Source organism: Bos taurus, chromosome 9, assembly GCF_002263795.3.
Source record: "Bos taurus isolate L1 Dominette 01449 registration number 42190680 breed Hereford chromosome 9, ARS-UCD2.0, whole genome shotgun sequence".
Taxonomy (NCBI): domain Eukaryota; kingdom Metazoa; phylum Chordata; class Mammalia; order Artiodactyla; family Bovidae; genus Bos; species Bos taurus.
Genome location: NC_037336.1, coordinates 38303632 through 38317122, shown reverse-complemented (window position 1 = coordinate 38317122; position 13491 = coordinate 38303632). Strand labels below are relative to the sequence as shown.

Genomic DNA, 13491 nt, shown 5'->3' with positions numbered 1-13491 from the left:
AGACCTCTCCATTCCTCTACTGCCTTAAGCAAATGCCAGCAGCAGCTGCAGCAGTAACAAACGACAACAGAGTATGTTAACAAACCCCAAATTCCCATTTACAGTCAGAAAACAATTTGTATAGTGAAGCTATAGAGACGAGTGCTCTGTGATTTAAATTAAATGTACATTTTAATCAATGGTGGAAAATGAAAAAATTGGCAATAAAGACCACTGAGAGACTTGATAAAATCCTCATATTATATGCAACAATACCACTTGAATACACATATTATTATTTATATAACCTGCATAAAAAGTTAAATACTTAGTAACATCTTCAAAATATTTTTTAAAGAATGTTTTGGGTGATAAGATATGTAGCAAACTTATGTGACAGGATATAGAACAATTTTTAAAAATTATTTTGTGCTCTTAGAATTGCACTATTGATTTTAAAATTTACAGTTCTGAAACTAAAGACTAATATTTAATGGTTATTTAGTCAATTTCTGAAGCAAAAGTAAATGCAAGTAAATCTGAGCATTCAGTCATTTACTCATTTATTCAAGCAAATGTTTATTGAGTACCTAATAGGTAGGAGTGAAGAAGAAGAAGAAAAAAAAAAATCGATGTTTCTGTGTGCCTTCAGTGGGCAGTGTGTGGTGGGGAACAGAAAGGTGAGTGAGACATGGTTCCTGTTTTTTAAGGACTGAAAATTGATTTGGCTTTTAAACAACAAATTGGAAGACAGGTTGTAGCTGGATAGAAAGGACCTTAGATGACTGGGTAAAGGATGGGGTTTTGTTTTTTAGGTGATGAGAAGCACCACAGGTTTGAAAAGCAGGGAGTGGCCTAATCTGATCCACTTGGGAAGAAATCTTGCAATAAAGTAAGAAGAGAGAGGAAATGTTTGGAGCTAGGGAGCTGGAGAACACAGCAAGAGTCAGGTTGAGACACAGGATCAGAGGGGAGAGGACAATTTCTGGTTCAGGATTGCTGAATGAATGCACATAGCTTTCCCCCTCCCTAATTCCCATCGAAATGTCAGAAGAACTATACACATAAAAATAAATCCACCGTAGTCCTGGAAGTAGAGGAGGATTTCTACTAGTCAAACAAAGCAGTGTGGAATTTCCATAAAACAATATTGTAATACAGACTGGAACAGATCGACTATATATATATATATATTGGTTGTGCTGGGTCTTCGTTGCTGTGCACAGGCTTTCTCTAATTGTGGCAAGCGGAGGGCATGTAGAATTTTCCTAGACCAGGGATTGAACCCGCATCCCCTGTATTAGCAGGTGGATTCTTAACCACTAGACCACAAGGGAAGCCCAAAACTCTTAATCTCATATGGGAAAAAGATAAGACCTCCAAAAAAGTCTGTGTTCTGGGCAAATCCAAGAAATCAAGGAAATGTAAATCAAACCCACAGTGAGCTATCACCTCTCACTTGTCAGAATGGCTATCATCAAAAAGAATACAAACTGGTGAGGATGTGGAGAAAAAGGTATCCTCTTACACTGTTGGTGGGAATGCAGACTGGTGCAGCCACTGTGGAAAACAGTATGATGGTATCTCAAAAAACTAAAAATATAACAGAACTACCATATGACCCAGCAATTCCACTCCTGGATATATATCCAAAACTAACCCCAAAACTCTAATTTGAAGAGATACATATACCCAATGTTCACAGCAGCATTGTTTACAATTGCCAAGATATGGAAACAACCTAAAAGACCATCAAAAGATGAATAAAGAAGATACATGCATTATACACATACACACAGTGGACCTACTCAGTCATAAAAAGAACAGAATTTTGCCGTTTGCAGCAACATAGATGGACTTGCAGAGCATAATGTTAGGTGAATATGTCAGAGAAAGACAAATACTGTGGGATATCATTTATATGTGGAATCTAAAAAAGACAACAAACTAGCGAATATAACAAAAAGAAGCAGACTCAGAGAGAGAACAAACTAGTGGTCAGCAGCGGGGAGAGGAAAGTGGGCAGGGGCAGGACAAGGGTGGAGAATAAGAGGTACAAACTATTAGGTATAAAATAAGCTACAAGGATATATTGTACAGCATGCGGAGTACGGCCAATATTTTGTATTAACTATGAACGGAGTACAACCTTTAAAAATCGTGAATCACTATATACTGTATACCTGTAACTTATGTAACATTGTATAACTATACTTCAATTAAAAAAACAAATAAAATAAAATAGGGGTTAAGGCTGGCCTCACGGATCAGATGAGAGTTGGGCAATCCTTGAGAAGCTGTCAATGCAGATATTTGGGGGAAGCACGGTCTAGGTAAGAGGAAAGCTCAAGGGAGGATCTTAAGGCAGGAGTGTACCTGGCTTGTTCTAGAAACAGCTGGTAGATCACTAGGAGGAGACGAGCAAGTGAGAACAAGGGTCTCTATGACACTGTAGGAACTTCGGCGTTTAATCTGAGTGCAGTGGGAGGATCATTTTGAACACAGAAGTAACATGATAAGGCATGTTTAAAAGGATCTGGTTGTTGTGCTGAGAATATACTACTGGGGAGCAAGGTAAAACAGGGAGGCCTGTTGGGAGGCTATTACAGAGATTCAGATGAGAGACGACAATGGCTTGGACCAGGATGGCAGCACTGGCACTTGACTGCATCGTTTACATTGGCCAGGAAGGAGTAGGGAGGGTCAGACTGAAAGAATGAGAAGGAGTTGGACCTTCATTTGTAATGAAGGCAAATAATGCACATGCTAGGTGTAAAACGAATGAGAGAACAGTCATCAGTGACCGCAATTTAAGACTCAAGATTTTGAATGCAAAGTCACTCTAGTTGACGCCACAGATCAACTGTGGATGTGAGTGGTTAAAAGGAAGGCCAAGGAAGGAGGGAAAACAAGGTAAGATCAGAAACCAATGATTTCTAGGACTGTGACAGAAACTAGAGGCTGTTATGCAACAACAAATGATACTAGAGAATGATCGCAGAATATAGTATATATTTTTATATAAAATACAGAGCAATTTTAACCACTGTAATGAAAAGCAGTTGGAAGTAAGAGCAAAAGCTTACTCAAACTGTTTCTTTGGGAATAAGAACTGATACAACAAATCTGGTAAACTGTAATATCAGATACTACAGAAATCATATCTTTCATACAAACACAGTTGCAAATGAGTAAATTCAATAAAGCACCAGTGACTAGAATTGTATGTGTGGAATAAAAGGGCAATCAAGAAGTTGGCGCAGCATTATCTTTTACCTTTTTATTCTGATTTGTTTTAGGCTTTGAGGAATTTCTTCCTTTTTTGTGAAGGAGAAACAATGGTGAAGACTCAATGGGACACTCATAAAGAGAAGTGTGGACCTTTTCAGAATACCGCTGGAAATCTTCGACCTCTACATCTCTATCCAACCTGTGTTTGTAACAGAGGAAAGAAAAATCTTAAGAATGTTGTTCAGAATTACATGATGAAACTATGGAAGTCAAAGAACTTTAGCAATTAATGTATGTGTGTGTGTGTGTGTGTGTGTATGTGATGGGTCTTTATCCACCAACCACTATCTTAATTAGAACCCTTTAATTGATCATTTAACCAATTAACCAATAACTCTGTGCCTGGCACCAGCACACTCTGACAGATGAACATGTCTTCCCTCACCATGTCCTGGATGATGAGGACCTCATCTGTGTTACTTAATCTGTATTAAATTCCTCCCTTGCATATTTTTGAACTCAGGGGGTTCTCATCATCTTTGTTAAGGATAAAACAACATGGCGGTCTACCGAATTGGAGAAGATATTTGCAAATAATATATCTGATAAGGGGTTAATATAAAAAATACACAAAGAACTCATACAATTCAACATAAAAACCAAACAACTTGATTGAAAAAGGGGGCATAGGACCTAAACAGACATTTCTCTAAAGAAGACATAAAGACAGAAAATAGACACATGAAAAGATGCTTAACATCACTAATCATCAGGAAAATGCAAATCAAAACCACGAAGAGATACCACTCACCTGTCATGATGCCTATCATAAAAAAGACAAGATACAATTAAGTGTTAGTGAGGATGCAGAGAAAAGGGAACCCTCACGTTTTGTTGGTAGGAATGTAACTTAGTGCAGCCACTATGGAAAATAGGCTTCTCAAAACATTAAAAATAGGACTACCATATGATCCAGCAATTCCATTGCTGGGTATTTACCAGAAGAAAACAAAAAGACTAATTTGAAAAGATACATGCACCCCCGGTTTCACTGCAGCATTATTTACAACAGCCACAATATGGAAGCAACTTAAGCGCTGACTGATAGATGAAGATGAATGGATAAAGATGGGCTATGTATATGTATATGAAATATTATTTAGCCACGAAAAATGAAATCTTGCCATTTGTGACATGGATGGATCTAGAGGTTAAATGAAATAAGTCAGATGGAGAGAGACTACTATATGATTTCACTTAAAAGTGGAATCTAAAAAACAAACAACAGAACAGGGTCACAGATACAGAGAGCAAATGGGTGGATGCAGAAGGGGAGGTGTGAGTCCAAAATTGGTGAAAAGGATTAAGAGGTAAAAACCTCCACTTATAAATAAGCCATGAGCATCTAATAAACAACATAAGGAATATAGTCGATAACATTATAATAACAGTATGGAGAAAGATGGTTAGTAGACTCATCTTGGTGAGTACTTCATATACGCAACTGTCTCCTGAGAAATCTGTATGCGGGTCAAGAAGCAACAGTTATAACTGGATATGGAACAATGGACTGGTTCCAAATTGGGGAAGGAGTACGTCAAGGCTGTATAATGTCACCCTGCTTATTTAACTTATATGCAGAGTATATCATAAGAAATGAATGCCAGGCTAGATGAATCACAAACTGGAATCAAGATTGCTGGGAGAAATAGAAACAACTTCAGATATGCAGATGATACCACTCTAATGGCAGAAAGTAAAAAGTAACTAGAGAACTTCTTGATGAGGGCAAAAGAGAAGAGCGAAAAAGCTGGCTTAAAACTTAACAGTCAAAAAACTAAGATCATGGCATCCAGTCCCATCACTTTATGGCAAATAGATGGGGAAAAAGTGGAAGCAGTGACAGATTTTATTTTCTTGGGCTCCAAAATCACTGTGGACGGTGATGGCAGCCATGAAATTAAAAGACGCTTGCTCTTTGGAAGAAAAGCTATGACAAACCTAGACAACATCTGAAAAAGCAGAGACATCATTTTGCTGACAAAGGTCTGTCTAGTCAAAGCTATGGTTTTTTCAGTAGTCATGTATGGATGTGAGAGTTGAACACATAAAGAAGGCTGAGCACCGAAGAATTGATGCTTTTGAATTGTGGACCTGGAGAAGACTCTTGAGAGTCCCTTTGATTGCAAGGAGATCAAACCAGTAGATTCTAAAGGAAATCAACCTTGAATATTCATTGGAAGGACTGATGCTGCAGCTGAAGCTCCAATACTTGGGCCACCTGATGTGAAGAGCCGACTCATTAGAAAAGACCCTGATACTGGGAAAGATTGAAGGCAAAAGGAGAAGGTGGTGGCAGAGGATGAGATGGTTGGATGGCATCACCAACTCAAAGGACATGAGTATGAGCAAACTCAAGGAGATAACAGAGGACAGAGGAGCCTAGTGTGCTGCAGTCCATGGGGTTGAAAACAGTCAGACCTGACTTAGAGACTGAACAACAATCAGATGTCAAATCACTATGTAGTATACCTGAAACTAACATAATATTGTACATCAACCAAATTTCAACAAGAGAAAATTAATGAAAAAATAATCATGCATTAAATTAATATAAAAAACTTTCTTAAACCTCTGAGGATGATTTGGGTATGTTGCTCTGTATTGTACCACTGACAGTTAGTACAGAAGTAACCACATTTAACATTCACAGTCTGCTGTATGCCACGTGCTTTATGCACATTATCTCAATTAATCCTCGTAACAAGTTTACCAAGCAGGCCCTATTATTATCTGCATTTTGCAGCTGAAGAAACAAAGGCTTACTTAGCCGATGCCATACAAAAATTAAAAGGCAAAAAACTTACACACAAACCCAAGTGTGTCAGTTTTTCAAGCACATGCAAGCATTTAATTACTACCCTCCTGTGCCCCCAGTATTTCATAGTTCTTAGTTTTAGTAAGGTAAATATTTTAATTATCAACTTGAACGTCTTTACTGATCATGCAGATTTATGAATACTAAAAATACTGTACCTGGTAAAGTAGGCATTACTTATACATCCGGTGAAATTAGCATACTGGGGAGTGATGGGTGAGCCGCCGAAGTAGAACTTCTTTTCATCTGCTTGGGTCTGCTCCACTTTCCCTTTGGTAGGGTTCTTACTCCCAAGTCTGCTTTTATCTACTATCAATTCATACCTGTAAGGGAAAAAGCTTTTTTAAGCAGTACACAGCTAACGTATTACTTGAGTTCCATTCTAGGTTGTATGTTTTCTCATGGAATTGAGAAATGAAACATTTGGTTAATGATAAGATAACAAGTTGCCAGACTCTTTGTGAGGCTCAGAATAAAATGGATGAATATTTCTATATGCAGAAAAGACTCTCCAAATCATGACTGGAATTTAAATCCATAGAAGCAGGTTCAAATGACTAGTCATCAGTAACTTTTTTTTTTTTGGTGTGGAAAAATCAGAACATAAATCATGGTGATCATTTAATCACATTTGTGGGAAGCTATTTTCATTCTAAAGCACATTGACAGTGATTGGAAATGACGTCTTGAAAGGAACTATTAACATTTTCTTTTAATGGGAAGGCTCCCCAGGAATGGACACAGAATAGTGGCAACAGAAAATATATTGCTTTTGCAGAAAGAATTTTCCTTTTATGAAAGAGAAATACAGTATTACATACTTTAAAGATAAAGTTAAGACTTTTTAAAGTGAAGTTAAAGTGTTAGTCACTCAGTTGTGTCTGACTCTTTGTGACCCCACAGACTGTAGCCACCAGGCTCCTCTGTCCATGGAATTCTCCAGGCAAGTGGGTTGCCATTTCCTTCTCCAAAGACTTTTTAAAATGTGACCATAAATGTAACTTTCTCAATTGTTTAATTAAAACCTAATGAAACCTGTTGTTTGCTAACTTTTTCTATGTACAAAACACTGCACTCCATTTAGTTTAAGTGGTATGTACAGGTACTTCCTTCAAGGAAATTATAGCTTATGGTTTCACTGGGAAAATTTTTACATACCTGTTAATTAATTTTATAGTGACTTATTTGGCATGTTTTAAAAATTAACAGCAATTAAAAAAGAAAGTAAGTTGTTCCTCTACCATTTTTTTTAAACACTAGAAAGGTAATAAGAGATAGTCTACTGTTAGTAGTGGTCCTTGGACGCATTCATGCCCTACAGGTAGAGCCACCTGGTGGAAAGAGTATAAAGTGAGGAGCTATACCTTGCTGGGGAGACGGAGGTGATGATGAAGTGGGACAGCCCATCATTGTACTGCTTATCTGCCGACTGCACCTTGATTCCCTTTACATCCATGATTACGGTGCCATTATTCAGTGAGATGGAGAACATGTCTGACTGAAACGCAAGCACAGGTTTTTTAACAATGGAAGCCAGAGATCCAAAAGGTGGACATGTTTTCAGCATTTACTTATAGGACTGCTTAAAGGAACACACACATGTGAGAGGTTTGCTTGAAAAATAATTTCTATGAACAGCAACAAGGAAATACTCTATTGCCTGGACTGGTATGCTGCTTATAAAATTAGACACATTTCAATGGAAAGAGGAATTTCTTGTGTTTAAACTGAAAATTTCAGGTGATTTTGTCATGCTAAGTAGCTGTTATCCCAGCGTCAGTTACTTTCTTTACTCAAGCAATTCTCTTCTGTCATCAGCCTCACTTTTGAAAAACCAGTATTTTAACTTCCTTGGGGATGTAGTGAGACGACTAGGCAAGAGTTATTTTGCTATTGTGGCTTTTAAAAATGTTTCACTTTCCAGCTGTGGTACATATACACAATGGAATATTACTCAGCTATTAAAAAGAATGCATTTGAATCAGTTCCAATGATGTGGATGAACCTGGAGCCTATTATACAAAGTAAATCAGAAAGAAAAACACCAATACAGTATATTAATGCATATATATGGAATTTAGAAAGATGGTAATAATGACCCCATGTGCGAGACAGCAAAAGAGAGACATGTAAAGAACAGACTTTTGGACTCTGTGGGAGAAGGCGAGGGTGGAATGATTTGAGAGAATAGCATTGAAACATGTGTATTATCATATGTGAAATAGATCGCCAGTCCAGGTTCGATGCATGAGACAGGGTGCTTAGGGCTGGTGCACTGGGATGACCCTGAGGGATGGGATGGGGAGGGAGGTGGGTGGGGGGTTCAGGATGGGGAACACATTACACCCATGGCTGATTCATGTGAATGAACGGCAAAAACCACCACAATATTGTAAAGTAATTAGCCTCCAAAAAAAAAAAAAAAAAAAAGAACAGAAAAAAAAATGTTTCACTTTCCATCTACAGAGGCAGAAAAATTAAAAAATAGCAGAAGTTAACATCTATTTTTCTGAATTTCTTTATTGTTTGGCAATATTCCTTAAAATATTGGCAAAATGATAATCTTCCTTTTCTTCCCCGATATGGGCCTCAATCTCTACAGTTAGCTCTCAACATAAATACTTGAAGGTCACCAAACTTTTATAAAAGTTATTTTATTCTTGACATAGTATATCTTTGTTCAGTTCAGTTCAGTTGCTCAGTTGTGTCCAACTCTTTGTGATCCCAAGGACTGCTACCCATGGACTGTAGCTAAAGTTCTACAGCAAATTAAAAACTATTTCATAAATTGAGTCACACATACTGTATATATACACTGAGGTTCTTAACATATTTTGTGCTATGACTCTTTCAATAGTTTGGTAACACATATGGGCTCCTTCATAAAATATTTTAAAATCACTCAATAAAATATGTAGGAATACAAAGGAAACCAATTATATTGAAATACAGTTTCAAAATACCAAAATGATAAATATGTGATATATATGTACTTCTACATTAAGGCACTAAATAATAAAATCTAGTAGCAGATATAATATGGTATGGGGAGGTAGGAGGGAGGAGGGTTCAGGATGGGGAACACATGTATACCTGTGGCGGATTCATTTTGATATATGGCAAAACCAATACAATATTGTAAAGTTAAAAAATGAAACAAAATTTTTTAAAAAAAGTGAAAGTGAAAAAAAAAGAAGTAGCAATAAACAAAAATGGTATTTTGAGATATGTATGACAACTATAACATGGAATGAAAAATACCTTTAATTTCTACTAAAGACAAAATCATAGATACTGCTAATATTACTGTGGTTTGTTGCTGACATTCACAATTCAAGAAAATGCTAAATTTTAATTAGAGAAAATAAAGATTTAATTTTTTCTCACCTAGTTCACAGACCCACTGAATTCTCTTCATGCACTCCTTAGGGAGGTTTATGAAGCCCAGGTTAAAAACTCACATATGATATATTTATAATATTTTACAAACTGTTTGAAATGAGACATTCCATGTGTGTATAGGAGTCAAAATTAATCTGAATTGTAAATTACTTTTAATGTGCTTAGAAGTATTTTTAATAGACAAAACAATTACCACAAAGAAGTTTCCACCACAAAAAACAAATACTTACCCCTGATGCATAATAGAACAGTAATCCATTTGGCTGTAATGTTCGGAAATTAAAACCTCCTTCAAAGCCATCAAAAAAAGATATTTTCTGACTTGAAGCAATGTAACTCTGTCCATTGAAATATGCTCTGCGAGATATCTGTGTGCCAAAGAAAGTATGAATATAGAGTTTGTGATAATTATCAAATGCCTAAAATGTCCATTTCCTACATACCAAAGGCCTTATCTGCTAGGTCCTATATTAATAGTTATGTTTTAATTTCTGGTTTATGCTAGAATTCAGGCCTGTTAGCCTTCCTTCTGTATGCTGCTAACAGATGGGGTTTCAGCTTGCCTACTTCCTCTACTATGAGTGAGTGAAGATGCTCACGTAGCCTCTCTGGGCTTTGGCATTCCAGCCATTGAAAGGTGAAGCAACTGGACAAGTCCAGAGGATTCCCATAAGCCTTTTTAGCTTAATGATCCTTCTGTCTGCTGATGGCAGAAAGGAACCCAAGGTGTACACAGGATCACAGAGAAAAGAGTTTTGTCAGCTTTTAAGAAAGGTAAGGTTCTTGTCTATTTATTAAAAACTTTTCAATTGTGTACTTACAAGAGAGTCTTCTGGGCATCCATAGCCAACTCCCAGGGTTTCTGTCTGTTCTAATAAATTGAAATCTTTCTTTTGGAACTGGAAGCCCTTCATGCATCCTCTGAAGTTGATATCTAGGGGAAGATGTGCTCTTAAGGTCCTGGAAAAGAAAATCAGTCTTTACTGATAGAGCTGTGATGATGATGGTGATAGAGGTGATGATGATGTCACCCAACATATGCAGGATGTAAAATTTGATTTTATTTATAGTTATTTTTAATACCTTTGTAATTATTCACATTTTCATGCTTTCTTTCATAAGTACACAGTAATTTCTAATCTTTGCATACAGAACAGCTTTATTCTGCATGGAGACAATTTATTTACTTCTTTATAGTTTTCAAGATCCTTTAAGTTACATCAGCTCATTTTATCTTTATAACAATTCAGAGAGCTAGATGGTGATGCTATTCTTTCTCTTTTACAGATGATTAATAGGTTCAACCATAATGAATTGACATATGTATAGGTCAAAAACTGTGAACTCTTGGCAGTTTCACATGGTTTACCTATAAAATGAAATATTAAGTCTTTTTTTTTCCTATGTCACAAGTAGAAAGTTAGGATTTGAACCCAGGTCTTCAGTTGTCCACTAATCCTACTTGAGTCATGAACTCAATTACTTGTCTTACTTGCAACACACTAATCAACCAAGGCTAGGAGAAGTTTTCAATGAACGTTGGGACTTTGGAGCAATAGGAAAGTGAGAAATCCTTTATCTTTAAGATCAAAGATGGCATTTTGCTCAAAACAGTACCCATCACTGTGCCTAATAGATAGGAAGTGCCCAAGAACATAGTATTGGATACTGAATGAATACGAAGTTAATTCTGAGTAAGTTGCAATGACTTCAATGTATTTTAGATAAACACTGACCAAACTAAGGGGTAACAGTCCCATTTATTCTGCTCTCACAAGATCATGCCTGGATGACATGCTAACTGATAGATTAAGTTGCACATATAGCAACCACAATGGTTAAAGATCCCAAGTGGCATGGCTGAAGGAATGAGGATATTTAGTTTGGAAAGGAAGCTTAAAGTTGGGGTCTTATCCAAGAAAAATTAGAATTTCTGGAGAATGACCATGGGTAGTGATGTTTATACACATTCTCTAGGTCATTCTAATGAGAACCAGGGTTGAGAGTGACTGGACTGGAATATCGGAATATCCTAACGCTGTCTCTCAGTTTAGGATCTCTCATGCTATGAATTGAGTGTAATAAGAGATAGTTGAATTTTTGAATATATCAGAATAAAATTTCATTACACTTAATTTGGGTTTCCCAGGCAGCGCTAGTGGTAAAGAACCTGCCTGCCAATGCAGGAGACACAGGTTCGATCCCTGGATCGGGAAGATCCCCTCAAGGAGCACAGGACAACTCACTCCAGTATTCATGCCTGGAGAATTCCATGGACAGAGGAACCTGGTGAGCTACCGTCCATAGGGTTGCAAAGAGTCCATACGACTGAAGAGACTTAACATGCACACATACTTAATTCATGAGGCTTCCCTGGTGGCTCAGCAGTAAAGAATCTGCCTGCAAATGCAGAGACGTAAGTTTGATTTCTGGGTAGAGAAGATCCCCTTGTGGAGGAAATGGCAACTCACTCCAATATTCTTGCCTGGGAAATCTGATAGACAGAAAAGCCTGGCAGGCTACAAACCATGGAATCACAAAAGAGTCGGACACAACTCATTAACTAAACAACAACAACATACTTAATTCACAACTCCTGGAACAGTCTTAAAATTTTGGTTTACTCTCAGATACTATTTGAGAGTTCAAATAACTCTAAATTAATACTGAAACAAAAGTAAATGGACACAATGCTTCTTTGCTTTCACATATGCTCCACCTTTCTTCTTGTGGATGAGAAATACTGCGTTAGACTATGTTCTAAGAGTAATACATGAAGACTTTTGTAGATCACATTTACCCGATGCTAATTTAAGGGGGTCACAAGGACTGGCTGCACAGGGCACACAGGTGTATGACTGTGTGTGTGCCCTTGCACACGTGCACAGAAGTAGTAGGTGGGAAGGCTCAAACACTTACTACACTTCTGGATGTGGAGTCCTCAGCCCAGCGCGTTAGGAACAAACAGCTTAACAAGGACAAAAAAGCTTACCTTGATTGTAAGATTTCTGGGGGAGCTCCACCTATGTATATGTCTGTAAAAGGTATCTTCATCTTTTCATTATCCATGCTCTTGACATGTCGTCTGTCAACTACCAAAATCATTTTCTTATCATTGTGGTAAATGATTGAGATCTGGGAGAAATAATACATAATGAGTCCTGATCATTGCTTAACAATCAGATTTTTGAAGACTGCTATGTATTTTAATTATTTAATAATAATTTAATTATTATTCATAATTATTTAATTATGTTGTAACAGCTGGGCTTCCAGGATCTTATGCTTATTTGTTTACAAAATGGGCAATAGGTCTTCCTTCCTTACTCACAGACATGAAAACTCTTAGTCATATTACCAGAAGTTCCCATTTGCTGGAGAAGGATTCCATATGGATTCACAGCTAGCCCAAGAAAAATTCTGTTATGAGATCAACTTTTTAATTAATATTTTGCTCCTTTGAGGGGATTCAGGAAAAAAGTGTAAACAGGTGACTTCTGTTGCCAGATGTCATTTTTTTGTGACATGATAAGCTTTAATGAATGTGGGAAAATTCTAGTCAGAGAAATAGTTAAAATATTCTTCTGTTGTAAACCACCCTCATGAAGGCTATGGACTTTGAACTGAAAAGAGAAATATAGCCTCTACTCTGCATTTTAGTTCAACTTAGACAATACTGTGACTTCTACATATTTTATTAAAGTATAGATTTAAAGTAGTTGTTAGTAAAAACAGATGAAATATCAGTATACTGCACATCTATGTCACGACAGATGAGCATTCTCTGTGGGTTCTCATTTATAAGAAAACCTGTGTTACTATTTTCTAAGTTTCAGGGAAAAGGTTTAAAAAGGAAATTCTTCACTTATATCTACTCTTTTGATATTTAATGGGACTCAAGGAAAAAGCAAAAACAAAATGGCTTTATATCTACATTCTCATTTTCAACAAAGGAGTCTTTTGATCAATGAAGCAATTAAAATGTATCTTCACTGACTCTT

At 36.8% G+C, this 13491-nt stretch overlaps 1 protein-coding gene across 3 annotated transcripts in view; it reads right to left on the bottom strand.

Moving 5' to 3' along the window:
• LAMA4 (laminin subunit alpha 4) overlaps positions 1-13491 on the bottom strand; it is a 155007-nt gene that overhangs the window by 13957 nt on the left and 127559 nt on the right. For all 3 annotated transcript variants that reach the window (XM_024996679.2, XM_024996680.2, NM_001205965.1), the window contains 6 exons: positions 12483-12625; positions 10312-10450; positions 9721-9858; positions 7453-7586; positions 6247-6411; positions 3256-3409 (listed from right to left, as the gene is read on the bottom strand). In XM_024996679.2, coding sequence (XP_024852447.1) covers positions 3256-3409; positions 6247-6411; positions 7453-7586; positions 9721-9858; positions 10312-10450; positions 12483-12625 — 873 coding nt within the window. The remainder of the gene's footprint in view (positions 1-3255; positions 3410-6246; positions 6412-7452; positions 7587-9720; positions 9859-10311; positions 10451-12482; positions 12626-13491) is intronic.